The sequence below is a fragment of the Macaca mulatta genome, chromosome 10, assembly GCF_049350105.2.
Source record: "Macaca mulatta isolate MMU2019108-1 chromosome 10, T2T-MMU8v2.0, whole genome shotgun sequence".
Classification (NCBI taxonomy): Eukaryota; Metazoa; Chordata; class Mammalia; order Primates; family Cercopithecidae; genus Macaca; species Macaca mulatta.
The window spans coordinates 12747906-12761176 of NC_133415.1; the positions used below are offsets into that span (position 1 = coordinate 12747906).

At 55.8% G+C, this 13271-nt stretch overlaps 1 protein-coding gene across 1 annotated transcript in view; it reads right to left on the reverse strand.

Moving 5' to 3' along the window:
* Nucleotides 1–3829: 3829 nt before the first annotated feature.
* GTPBP1 (GTP binding protein 1) overlaps nt 3830–13271 on the reverse strand; it is a 66319-nt gene continuing 56877 nt past the window's right edge. Inside the window, exons 14-15 of the mRNA XM_077948317.1 lie at nt 4831–5084; nt 3830–3847 (exon numbers count right to left, since the gene is read on the reverse strand). Of these exons, the coding sequence (XP_077804443.1) occupies nt 5049–5084 (36 nt within the window). The 3' untranslated portion in view covers nt 3830–3847; nt 4831–5048. The remainder of the gene's footprint in view (nt 3848–4830; nt 5085–13271) is intronic.

Sequence of the window (13271 nt, forward strand, 5' to 3'; positions counted from 1 at the left end):
TCCAGGGCCAGGCGTGGTGGCTCAGGCCTGTAATCCCAGCACTTCGGGAGGCTGAGGCTGGTGAATCACTTGAGGTCAGGAGTTCAAGACCAGCCTGACCAACATGGTAAAACCCTGTCTCTACTAAAAATACAAAAATTAGCCAGGCATGGTGGCACATGCCTGTAATCCCAGCTACTCAGGTGGCTGAGGCAGGAGAATAGCTTGAAGCCAGGAGGCGGAAGTTGCAGAGAGCCAAGACCATGCCACTGCACTCTAGCCTGGATGACAGAGCAGGACTCCTTCTCAAAAAAAACAAGGAAGAAAAAGAAAAGACTTCTCCAGAAGGTGTATCAGCAAGGACTGGGTTGGGGGTCGAACTTTGTCATCTGACTTCTGATACCCTCTGCCAAATTTCCAGGCCCCTCATGAAAGGCCTCAGGTCTGTTTGGGACTCACAGTCACTCCACTTAGAGCTGGTTCCTAAGAAAAGATGAAAATCCAGCACAAGTGGAGCCCATGGGTGGAAGGGAAGGTGCTGTTTGAGGAGAGCCCAGCGGAGAAAGCGCATGGGCTTTGCAGTGAGACGAGTTCCAGTGCCAGCCGCACCCCATGCCAGTCATGTGGCCTTGAGTGAGTTCCTTCATCTCCTGAGCCCCATTCTCTTTGTGGGCAAAATGGGGAGAAGTCCTTGCTGGCTGAGCCCAGAGGGTCACTGGGAGGATGAGGGTCTGGGGGAGCAGCTGCAGAGTGGGTCATAACCCTTCTGTCACCAGTAGCGGCTGGAGGGTGGTCAGCAGCCAGTAGGAGACCAGCTTGGCTCTGGGTCTTATGTTAGTCCTGTGACTGTACAGGAAAAGGGTCTGGATCCAGACCCCAAGAGGGGGTTCTCGGATCTCGTGCAAGAACGAATTCAGGGTGAGTCCACAGAGTAAGGTGAAAGCAAGTTTATTAGGAAAGTAAAGGAATAAAACATGGCTACTCCTTAGGCAGAGCAGCCCCGAGAGCTGCTGGTTGCCCACTTCTTTTTTTTTTTTGTTTTTGTTTTTTGTTTTTTTTTTTTTTGAGACGGAGTCTCGCGCTGTCGCCCGGGCTGGAGTGCAGTGGCCGGATCTCAGCTCACTGCAAGCTCCGCCTCCTGGGTTTGCGCCATTCTCCTGCCTCAGCCTCCCAAGTAGCTGGGACTACAGGTGCCCGCCACCTCACCCGGCTAGTTTTTTGTATTTTTTAGTAGAGATGGGGTTTCACTGTGTTAGCCAGGATGGTCTCGATCTCCTGACCTCATGATCCGCCCGTCTCGGCCTCCCAAAGTGCTGGGATTACAGGCTTGAGCCACCGCGCCCGGCCTGGTTGCCCACTTCTATGGTCATTTCTTATGATATGTCAAATGAGGGGTGGATTATTCATGCCTCCCCTTTATAGACCACAGAGGGTCACTTCCTGACATTGCCATGGCATTTGTGAACTCTCATGGCACTGGTGGGAGTGCAGCAGTGAGGACGACCAGGGGTCACTCTCGTCGCCATCTTGGTTTTGGCGGGGTTTGGCCGGCTTCTTTACTGCAAACTGTTTTATCAGCAAGGTCTTTATGACCTGTATTTTGTGCCGACCTTCTATCTCATCCTGTGACTCAGAACGTCTTAACCGCCTGAGAATGCAGCCCAGTAGGTTTCATTTTACCTAGCTCCTATTCAAGATGGAGTTGCTCTGGTTCACAAGCCTCTGACATGACAACAGCTTTCAGTGTCACCTGCACCTGGGCACCAGCCTGCTGTCCTGGCGGTCTTTCCGGCCATCATTCAGCAAATATTCAGGGGCTCCTGCGAGGTGCTGGGCCCTATGCAGAGGAAACAGACACTCACTCTGGTTCCCAGGGGACACAGACTCTAAAGGGTCCTCCTAAAGGAACCGGCAGAGCTGAGGGGGCACCGGGCAGATGTTCCGGAGGGTGGTCTCAGCAGGAGTGCTCTGCAAAGCTTCTCCGGAGCCTTCCCTGTTCACCCTGCGGCGGGGTGGGAAGCAGAACCTCCCTGCTTTGACTGCTCTCAAAGCATTTGCCCCAGCTGAGGGGCTTTGTGTTATAGCACCCACTATGAGGCTCAGTATGGGCTTGTGTACCCAGCTGGTGCTCAATCATTGTTTATTAAGTAAATGCCCTTGTCATCCACGTATTCATTCACCAAACTTTCCAGTCCATTCTTTGTGCTGGCCTCTGCTGGGGCCAGTAACACAGGACAGTGTGACATGGTCGCCACACTTGTCTGCTGGGGCCAGTAACACAGGACAGTGTGACATGGTTGCCACACTTGAGAACCTTGCGTTTAGGCAGACGCAGGAGACAACAGGGACAGCTCTGTATGCAGAGTGCCATTCTGGGTGCTGAGAGTGCCCGGGACAGGGGCAGAGACCAGAGGAGGGACATTTGAACTGGATCTCTAGGAAGGAGCTGGAGGTCAATACAAGAGGATGGGATCAAGGAGGAGCCGGGAGTGTGTGCACGGTGCTGAAAACAAAGAGCATGACGTTTTTAGGAAACAAGACCACTGGCCGGGCACAGTGGCTCACACCTGTAATCCCAGCACTTTGGGAGGCCGAGGCAGGCAGATCAACTGAGGTCCAGAGTTCGAGACCAGCCTGGCCAACATAGAGAAACCCCGTCTCTACGAAAAATACAAAATTAGTCAGGCGTGGTGGCTTGCACCTGTAGTCCCAGCTACTCGGGAGGCTAAGGCAAGAGAATCGCTTGAATCCGGGAGGCAGAGGTTGCAGTGAACCAAGATCGTGCCATTGTACTCCAGCCTGGGCAACAAGAGCGAAACTCCATCTCAAAAAAAAAAAAAGAAGAAGAAGAAGAAGAAGAAGAAGAAGAAGAAGAAGAAGAAGAAGAAGAAGAAGAAGAAGAAGAAGAAGAAGAAGAAGAAGAAGAAGAAGAAGAAAGAAAAGAAAAGAAAAGATAAAGAAAAAGGAAACAAGGCCATTTGGTGCAGCCAGGGCAAGGGGGCCACGTGGGCGAGGGGGTCGTGAGAGATGCCTCTGGAGAGGCAGGCGGGGGTCAGACCTGTGTGGGCTGCATTGGCTGAGGCAAGGCGTGGAAATGGGTGGCTTGGAAGGAGGTGACAGCACCCACATGGCAGGTGCAGTTCCCTCCCAGAGGGTGGGCTGGGGGCAGGGAACCTCGGCCAGGATGGAGAGAGGGTGCTGAACAGGGGAAGGGGACCAAGTGCGGCGACTCACCAGACATCGGAAATGCCACTGTGAAAGGAGGGCCTCAAGGATTCAGGGAGGGCGCGTCTCAGTGATGTAGCTGGGTGGTCCTCGCCTCAGCGCAGGGACCCCATGGAGCTGAAGAAGACAGTAGCATGTTGGTGATGGGCCGGCGTCTTTGGAGGTTTGTCCAGGGCGAGGACGCATCCTGTAATGAGTATTCCGGAGCCCAGCCCCATCTTCTCCTCAATAAGGCTCCAGCAGGCCAGACCCCAGGACAGTGCTGGGTACCCAGGCTGGAGGCAAGCCCCTCCAGGCCCCAGTGGGGTGAGAAGCAAGGGGGTTGCATGAGGCCTATACAGCTCATGCATAGTTCAGGGGCTCCAGGACAGGGTCTCAGCCGGTTTCTCTGTCCCCTCTGTCCCGGGCTCCATCCATTTTGTTGAATGCCATATTTGCTGCTGGACCCTGGAATGGCCAGATACGGCCCATCCCTGCCACCAGCAGCAGCTCCCTCCCCTCAGAGGCCTTGACTGCAGACTCAGCCAACATGACCACTGACTTCCCAGGGGTTGGAAGTGCCCGACAGCCCAGAGGAGCAGAGGCCTCGATGCCCAAGGTTGGCCGGGAGGGCTTCTCAGAGGAAGGGACGTCACAGCTGGGCCTGGAAGAGATTTCAGTAGGCCCCAGGGAGATGAGGAGGGGTTGGGACACTGCAGCCAACGAGCTATGGGTGAGGAGTGCACAGCGCTGAAGACGGGGCTGGGTGAGACACACACGTTATTGGGCCCACAGCACGGAGCCACGAAGGGCTTCCTGCAGGAGAGGGATGCCACAGGGCCAGGCCTGAAGAACACAGGCCCCTTCTTCCCGCTCCGAGGGCCGGTAACCTGCTCTGCTGGTCAAGAATGGATCTGGGCCTCAAACTATGCTATAGGCACGGAGAGTAGCAGCCTCCTAAGGCAGCTCTCACCTGCTTCTCGCCTGACAATAACCAGAGGAACCATGCTGGTTAGCGTGGCCTAACCCCCCAGCCGGCGGTTTCTCCACTTCCCTGGACAAAACCCAGCACTTCAGCCTGACCTGTGAGGCCCAGCATGGCCTGGACCCACCACCTCTCAGCAGGGCCCAGCTCTGATCCTCAAGTCTGGGGACCCAGGATCGGGGAGGTCCAAACCAAGCTGGCAGAGCCACCAAGCCAGGCCTCACCCAGCTCCACTTCCACATCAACAGGGGTGACCAGCATGACCTGCAGGACCCCCGGTGAGGGAGGATATTGTGGCCTTGGGTCAGCCAATTCCACCCTCAGCCCCCAGCGCATGCTCCCTGTCCCCAGCCCTGTCCTCTGACCTCATCTCCACCTTGCAGTCCAGAAGTCTTGGGCAACCAACCGAGGCTGACCGTGATGTGCCCCAAACACGGGCAGGCCTTCTTCAAGCCCAGGAGGCGAGGGCCTGGGTTGGGGCACCCTCTGGCTCTGCCATGGGCTTGCTGTGTGTCTCTGGGGCCAGCCACCCCCTCTCTGGGACCATCTCTCCTGTGTGCTCCAAGGGGCCCCTTTACGGTGCGCTGTTAAGCAGAACTTTGGGGCTCCCTGCACCCCTGCCCCTCTGGATGATACAATCCTCCAACCGTGCCCTGGCTCACCTGCTATTTCTCCAAGATGAGCTCTTTCCTCCACCACACAGAGTCTCACTGCAGCCGGCGGCGCAGGGCGACCTCTCATGGCCACATGTGGGCATAACATGGCTCATGCGCAGGGCACTGGTGGGATGCTGGGAGGGCTGGCCAAGCCCTGGGAGGACTTGGGGGAGACGCTGGGAGGACTGCAGTTGAGGGGACCTGCTGGGAGGGAGCTGGGGGGCTCACCTCACTCTTCTCTGAGGCTCAGACTCTTCACACTAATTGAGAAAAGGCGTGATGGCTTCGAGTCAGACCTGACTTCCTTCTGCTCTTCAGTTACAAATATTTATTTATTATTTATTTATTTTCTTGAGACAGAGTCTCGCTCTGTTGCCCAGGCTGGAGTGCAGTAGTGCCATCAGCTCACTGCAACCTCTGCCTCCCAGGTTTAAGTGATTCTCCTGCCTCAGCCTCCCTAGTATCTGGGATTACAGGCACCTGCCACCACGCCCGGCTAATTTTTAAATTTTTAGTAGTGATGGGGTTTCGCCATGTTGACCAGGCTGGTCTCAAACTTCTGACCTCAGAAGATCCACCCGCCTCAGCCTCCCAAAGTGCTGGGATTACAGGCGTGTGAAACTGTGCCCGGCCACAAATATTTATTGAGCACCTGCTGCATACCCTAGCTGTGTAGGTCCTAGAGCAACCACCTCAGAGCAGGCAGGTCTGCACCTCGCTGCAGCTGCAGGCCTGCGGGCCCCAGCACCTCCTCTTACCTCTCCGAGCCCACCCCGTGTTGCCACTCAGTACTGCCGGTCTCACAGGGCTCCTGAGGGCAGAGGGGAAGGTGCTCATGTCCTGGCCAGGGAGACACCTGGGACCTGATGGTCCTGTTGGCAATCACCACCCACCTCCTCCTCCCACTGCTCCTGCCTCCGCACTCCAAGGCCCTTTCTTTCAGAGGGTTATTCCAAGAGCTCCCGCCTGGGTGCCCAAATCTCATTGTCCCAGTGCCCCTGTCCATGCTGGGTGCCTCTCTGGGAGCTCATGGGGGTGACTGGTTCATCCTCTTCCCCCAGGGGATAAGATAATGGAATTGGAGGGGGAAGCTCTGGGGAGCACTCCAACATTGCCTCCACAGCCTCTTCGGATTCTTCACTTCGGTTTGCCTAAAGCGGGGCAGTTCTGAGCTCCCTGCAGGGGAAGGGGACTCCCTACCCCCTGTAGGCAGCACAGGCCCCGCAGTATCTGGGCTTAGGGAAAATGCAGGCAGGGCCAGCCCCTCTTGGCGCCCTTTTTGTGGCTGGGGGTGTCACCTCTAGAACACAGTCTACCCCACCCTGCAAGCCTACAGTCACCCTGAAAAGGGGCCCTGCCTGCTCCGTACGCCCCTCCTCCCCTAGAAAGCCACTCCCTGGAGTATCCCTCTAGAACCACGTACACCTGCGGGTGCTCCTGAGCAGGCAGGGCGGGGAAACAGCAGCCAGGTGCCCTGCCAGGATCACACAGCTAATGTGGCCGAGCAGAACAGTGAGTCCAGAGCAGGCTCGAAACCCCGTGTTCTTGAGGGATCCAGGCCCGTTTCCCCCAACTTTAGAATGGCCTGCCTGTGGGCTGTTTGGGGAAGGAAGCCAGGGGAGGAAGGGAGGCGGGCATGTGCACAGCCCTGAGCCACGTTCTCATTCCGGCCTATCCACAGCCCCTCAAGGCAGATGTCACTACTCCACTTTTAGCAGGTGAAGGAGCCAAAGCCCCGGGAGGTGAAGCTGCACCCATGGTCCGTCTGGCAGGTGCAGGATCTTGTCCCTGGGGCTGTAGAAGGCATGCCGCAGTGGCCCCTCCACCCAGGACCAGTAGTGGCCATCCCTGGCCTAACGTGAGTGTCCCTGCCGTCTGCCAAGGCATCTTGATGTCAGTGGGGCTCCAGGACAGAGGGCCAGGGAGGGAACGGGCCATGCAACTAGCTATGTTTGGGAGTGTTCCAGGCAAGGGAACAGCAAGAGGAGAGTCCTGGCCTGGCGCAGTGGCTCACGCCTGTAATCCCAGCACTTTGGGAGGCCAAGGTGGGTGGATCACCTGAGGTTGGGAGTTCGAGATCAGCCTGACCAACATGGAGAAACCCCACCTCTACTAAAAATACAAACTTAGCTGGGCATGGTGGCACATGCCTGTCATCCCAGCTGCTCAGGAGGCTGAGGCAGGAGAATGGCTTGAACCCGGGAGGTGGAGGTTGCAGTGAGCTGAGATCGCGCCATTGCACTCCAGCCTGAGCAACAAGAATGAAACTCCGACTCCAAAAAAAAAAAAAAAAAAAAAAGAGGAGAGGCCTGAAGCGGGACTGAAGAGACTGTAAGGACATTACATGATTATGTGAGTCCTGGTGTGACCCCACAAATCCCTCTTCTCTGCACCAGAGGACAGCCCTGTGGGGTCTCACTCACTGGGAACCCCACGCCTGGCACAAGATAATGAAGGCAGTCAGTGGCCACGCCCTTCTCTGGGAGGACTGAGGCTCAGAGAGGAATAGGGAACGAGCCAACATCCTTCCCTGAGCTCAGGGCGCACATGAGGCCGTGTCTGCTGACAGCCCCTCGGCCTTTCCACGAGACCCGAGCCTACGAGACATCGTCCCCGCTTCCCTGGGCCCAGCCTGGCCAACCACTGCCCCATGATTGGGGTGGGCCTGGGGCCACTGGAGCTTCTCAGCCAAGCTATGCCCATGACTCTCCCAGCTGCCTCTCAGGGGAGACGAACTCGCCTGCTGTGCCCAGGTCTGAAGGATTCCTGCTGCTCATCCTCATCCGGGACGCGGGTGGCAGGCGCCAGTCCAGGGTGAGTCACAGGGCAGCTGTCCAGGCCAGTTGTGTGTGTGTGTGTGTGTGTGTGTGTGTGTGTGTGTGTGTGTGTGTGTTTTGTCCCTTTTCTTTTTTGGCAGCGGAATCCCTTTTTTCAAATAAATTTGCCCAGGGAACCCCAGTGTGTAAACCAGAGCAGAACAGCTCTAGTCGAAGTCAGGGGAGTCGGCGGGGATCCTGTCCTCAGATCTTAGGGAACATTCTGGCAAACCGCTGTCTGGCCACCTCCTCGGTCTACCTGTGGGCCAGTGAGGCTCAGAGAGGTTTGGGCTTTGAGTAGTTGGTTAGAATGGCTGGCAAGCAACCAGGCCACCTACCTGTAGCCTGTCCTAGAGCACTGGATGGGAGCAGGGGCTCCTGACTCCTAGCTAGTGGGTGGCCCCATCCCTGAGCCCCCGCAGGCCCCCACTGTGGTCCCCTATGGCCCCTTCCCCAGGTTTACAGAGCCTTTCCCAACCTCAGCACTTCCAGGGTGACAGTGGCTACAAGGGCTAAATGGGGAGCTCCCCCACTGTTACCCCAAGTGGCCTGGGGGAGTCCCTTTCCTACTTTTCCCCGGGAACCCCCAAGGTCCCAAGGCCTAGCAGAGCTCCTCAGAAGTGTGTGTGTGTGTGTGTGTGCGCGCGCGCGCATCTTTCGATGTAACCGAGTGTGTCTGTGTGTCTCTAATGTATGTGTCTATGTCATTATGTATCTCTGTATGTGTCGGTGTGGGGGGGGGTGTGCACCTGTGTCTGGAGGGGAACAGAAACCCCTCTTCGTCTCTCCTGAGTGCTGAGAGAGCAGGTGAGAGCCTCCCCTGGGGTGTTCTGTCCTCTGTCACCGCCCGTGACCTGGTGATGTCTATGAACCACCACAAGTGAGGTTCCCAGGACTTTAGACACAGACGCAGAGTCTTAGGCCTGGGGACAGCCTAGGGATACACAGCCCACCCCTTCTCGATCCTAAAATGTGTGGCACAGATTCATTCATTGAGTCATACTATTTTATTTTATTTTATTTATGTTTCAGATACAGTCTTGCTCTGTCACCTAGGCTGGAGTGCAGTGGCATGATCTCAGCTCACTGCAACTTGCACCGCCTGGGTTCAAGTGATTCTCATGCCTGAGCCTCCCAAGTAGCCAGGATTACAGTCGCCTACCACCGCGCCCGGCTAATTTTTGTATTTTTAGTAGAGATGGGGTTTCACCATGTTGGCCAGACTGGTCTCGAACTCCTGACCTCAAGTGATCTGCCTGCCTCAACCTCCCAAAGTGCTAGGATTACAGGGATCAGCCACCACGCGCAGCCAAGTCATAATATTTTAAATTATTTTTTAAAAATCATTTGAAATAAAAATAATTTCATTTAACCTTCATACTAACCCCACAAAACACTCTTGTCCTCTGAGAGGTGCGTGGCTGACGAGGTCCCATAACACATAAGGGGCAGCTTCTGAGGATGAGGTCCCACTCCCACACCAGAGGCATGGCTGGGTGCGGTCGGGATGGCCATCCTGCTGCAGGGACAGTCCCCTTCTTGTTCTCACCAGGGCAGAGGGTCACTAAGGCTGAGGCCAGAGTGACTCCAGTTAGAAAGCGCTGTGGCCCTGATACCCAGCGTCCTTCCCGAGGGTTGGGACAGCATCATCCACCCCAAGGACTAAAAAACAGGGGGTGTTTCCGGCCGGGCACGGTGACTCACGCCTATAATCCCAGCACTTTGGGAGGCTGAGGTGGGTGGATCACGAGTTCAGGCATTCAAGACCAGCCTGGCCAACATAGTGAAATCCCATCTCTACTAAAAATACAAAAATAAAAATAAAAAATTAGCCAGGCGTGGTGGCAGGCGCCTGTAATCCCAGATACTCTGGAGGCTGAGGCAGGAGAATCACTGGAACCTGGGAGGTGGTGGTTGCAGTGAGCCAAGATCGCACCACTGCACTCCAGCCGGGGTGACAGTGCGAGACTCCATCTTAAAACAAAACAAAACAAAAGCAGGGGGTGTTTCCAACAGTCAAAGCCTGGGTTGTTTCTCAGCTGCCTGGGGTTCTTTCCCCAGCTGCCCAGGCTGGCATCTTTTCCAGCACACGAGTGTGGAAGGAGGAGTGTCTCCGACCCCTGTCCAGTGGGGTAGTGTTGCCATCGGACGTGAACTAAGCCAGGCCTCCTGCCCACTGTCACCAGCTTGACCCTCGGGGTCACTCTGCTTCACAGACAGAAGGGCTCCCCAAAGACTGCGTGAAAATCAGCCTTTGTTTATAACACGCTTGCGAGGCTTACTAATAATGAAAAATGCAAGAAGGTGGGGGAGCCTCCACCTCAGTTGCCCTGGTCAAGAAGCCTTGGACTGGCTGGGCGCGATGGCTAATGCCTGTAATCCCAACACTTTGGGAGGCCGAGGTGGGTGGATCACCTGAGGTCAGAAGTTCGAGACCAGCCTGGCCAACATGGTGAAATCCTGTCTCTACTAAAAATACAAAAATTAGCCCAGTGGGGTGGCACATGCCTGTGATCCCAGCTATTCGGAAGGCTGAGGCAGGAGAATCGCTTGAACCTGGGAGGTGGAGGTGGCAGTGAGCCGAGATTGTGCCACTGCACTCCAGTCTGGGCGACAGAGCGAGACTCTGTCTCAAAAAAAAAAAAAAAAAGAAAGAAAAAAGACAAAAGAAAAAACAATCTTCTCCCATCAAGTCCAACAGAGCTTAAAGGTTTAAAAAAAAAAAAAAAAAACTTCCCCCAGTGGACCCAGTGGAGTTACCAGCATGTAATCAATTCTTCCAGAACAAGTGGTGACAATACGTGAATGTTGTCTACCAGGGATGCCCAAAACAAACTCAGTGCCTGGGGTTTGGCCCGGGGGCTGGTTACATGGGCACCTTCTGCCTGGCACGTACCAGAATTCTAGCCCCGCAGAAGGAAAGCTGGCGTGCGTCGTGGACGCACTGTGTGTAGAAACAGTTCTGGCACTGCGGGCTGGTCTTCTTAGGGAACGGTGGCAACCCTCCCAAAATCCAGCTTCCCAGATGCCAGCCCAGGGCCAGCCTTGCAAGCAGGCCTTTGTCTCCAGCCTGCTATGTTCATTCTTTTCTGCACAGTTAGGGGGGGAGGAGGGGAGGGGAGGCCATGAGGCAGAGGGGCAGATAGAGGCCATGTCATGGGGGCCTCCAGGCCATGGACTTGGCCGTGGGGCTGATGAGCCATGCAGGATGATTGGCTGCAGGCAGGTGACCGGGTCCAGCCCCTGCTTCAGGAACATTCGCCTGGCAGCTTTGTGGAGGCTGGAGCAGAGGGGAGGGAAGGGGGCAGCCAGGAAGCTGCAGAAACCATCCAGGGTCAAGTTCAGGGACTGAAGCTCACTGGAGAAGAGGACAGTGTAGCAAGAGGCCCCATGGGGGCAGAAGGCCCATCTGTCTCAGGGGAGGAGGCGGGGCTGTGCCAAGGGGGTCCCCAGGGAACTGTTTGAGCCTGGGAGAGGGAGAGGGAGGTGCAGGATCCAAAAAGCATGTCCTGGGCAGGGCTCAGGTGAGCAAGGGGTGGGGGCAGGAACCTGGCACTGAGGTAGCTGAGGTGGGAGTGGGGGCTGGGCTGGGGAGAGCCCGGAAGGGGAAGGTTAAGAAATTGCCTGAATTACAAATCACCGCAGCCACCGTGGCCCTAAGAGCCGAGCTGTTGAGAATCAAACAGGAGGAGGATGGGGTCACCGAGAAAACAACCTGGACACAGAAAAGAAGGCAAAAACAAGAGAGTTCCGAGCACCCCAGACTCAAAGGAGAGAGGGAAGACCATGACCCAGGGGACCCTCAGAGCCTGTGTGGCCAAGCTTGGGAAGCCAGTCCAGGGAACAGAGGAGAGGTCGCCAGGGCAGGCATCAGTTCACACACACACATTCACACAAACATGCACACATATTCACACACACACACATATTCACACACATTCACACACACACATACACACATACACATATACACATTCACACACAGTCACACAATCACACACTCGTACACACACATTCACACACACATTCACTCAAACATGCACACACATTCACACACAGATTCATATTCACACACATTCACACAAACATATGCACACACATTCACACACACACACTCACACACAGTCACACAGTCACACACTCATACATTCACATACACATTCACACAAACATGCACACGCATTCACACACACATTCATATTCACACACATTCACACAAACATATGCCACATATACACACACATTCACACACAATTCTCACAGTCACGCACTTGCACACACATTCACACATACATTCACACACTGCCACACACACTCACACTCATACACACATACACATTCACACACTCGCACACACATTCACACACATTCCCCCGACACACTCCCCACACACACACTCATACACACAATCACACACACATTCACACTCACTCCCCCAACACACTCCCCACACACACTCACACTTTTACACACAGTCACACACACATTCACACACTCCCATACATATACTCATACTCACACACACTCTCACATTCTCACTCACACCCACCTGGAGGTGAGCCTCTCCTGGACACGGAGGGGAGGGGGCAGCCCTAGTCCCTGGCTCAGTTGATCCTGCCCCACCATCCCTCCCTTCAGCATCAAGAAGCCGGCACTCTTCAGCCTACACCTCCTGGCTACCACGCCCTACTGCCAAGCCACTTCCTGCTTCTCAAGCCCCTGGAGGCCCTGGGCTGGCAGCCACAGGCCATCCTGCATATAACACACAGGTGCATGGACAGGGCCCTGGGAGGTGCCACCTGACGTGCTTGACTGCAGGTCCAAGTCAAGTCGAGCTGGGCAGCTGCCCACATGCAGTTTTGTGCCATCAAGGCCACCCACCCAGACTTCCCACACCTGGATCACTCTGGCTGTCGGGAAGCACCGTCCCCAGGGAAACAGAGGCACTGGGGGAGGGGCAGTGGGCACAGAGGAGGGCTGAATGAACTGGGGTCCCAGGCTCAAATGCCCTCAGCCATGACCAAGGCCCACCAGCCCTCCAGCTGCCCTGGGGACCACCCTGAGTGACTCACTGCGTGCAGGCTGCAGTGCTGACAGCTGGCTGCTGAGTGTCCCTGCGTGGGATGCACACAGGCCACACCCACAGCAACACTACTGTGAGAAGTGGTGGCCTAGAGGGTCCTGCCACCTCCTCTGCCTCCACAGACACCTGGCAGGGAAGGGGGCAGGACAATTACTCCCCTTGCTCTACAGGCAAAAAAAAAAAAAAAAAACAAGACGAGAGCAGGGTTTGTGGGCTGCAGCCCTGCAGGAGGGAGGTGGGTAGACTGCGGAGTTTTTACTGGGGTCAGGGGCACTCGGGTTGTGCTATGGCGTTCCAGCTAGCCCAGGGAACAGAGCTGGAGGTTGCAGCGACAGGGCTGGATGGGCAGAGGCGGCTCTGCCAGCTGTCACCATGCAGGGGGCCTGGTCCATCTGGCAGCTTCCCCACCAGCTGAGCTGAGCGCTCTCGCTGCTGTCCCCTCTGCCTGGTACTCTTGTCCCCTGTGTCCCTGGCTACTCCTCCTGCCCTTCAGGTCTCTTTCCCCGGCAGCTTCTCTGACTCCCCAAGTCTAGTTAGGAGAGTCAGGG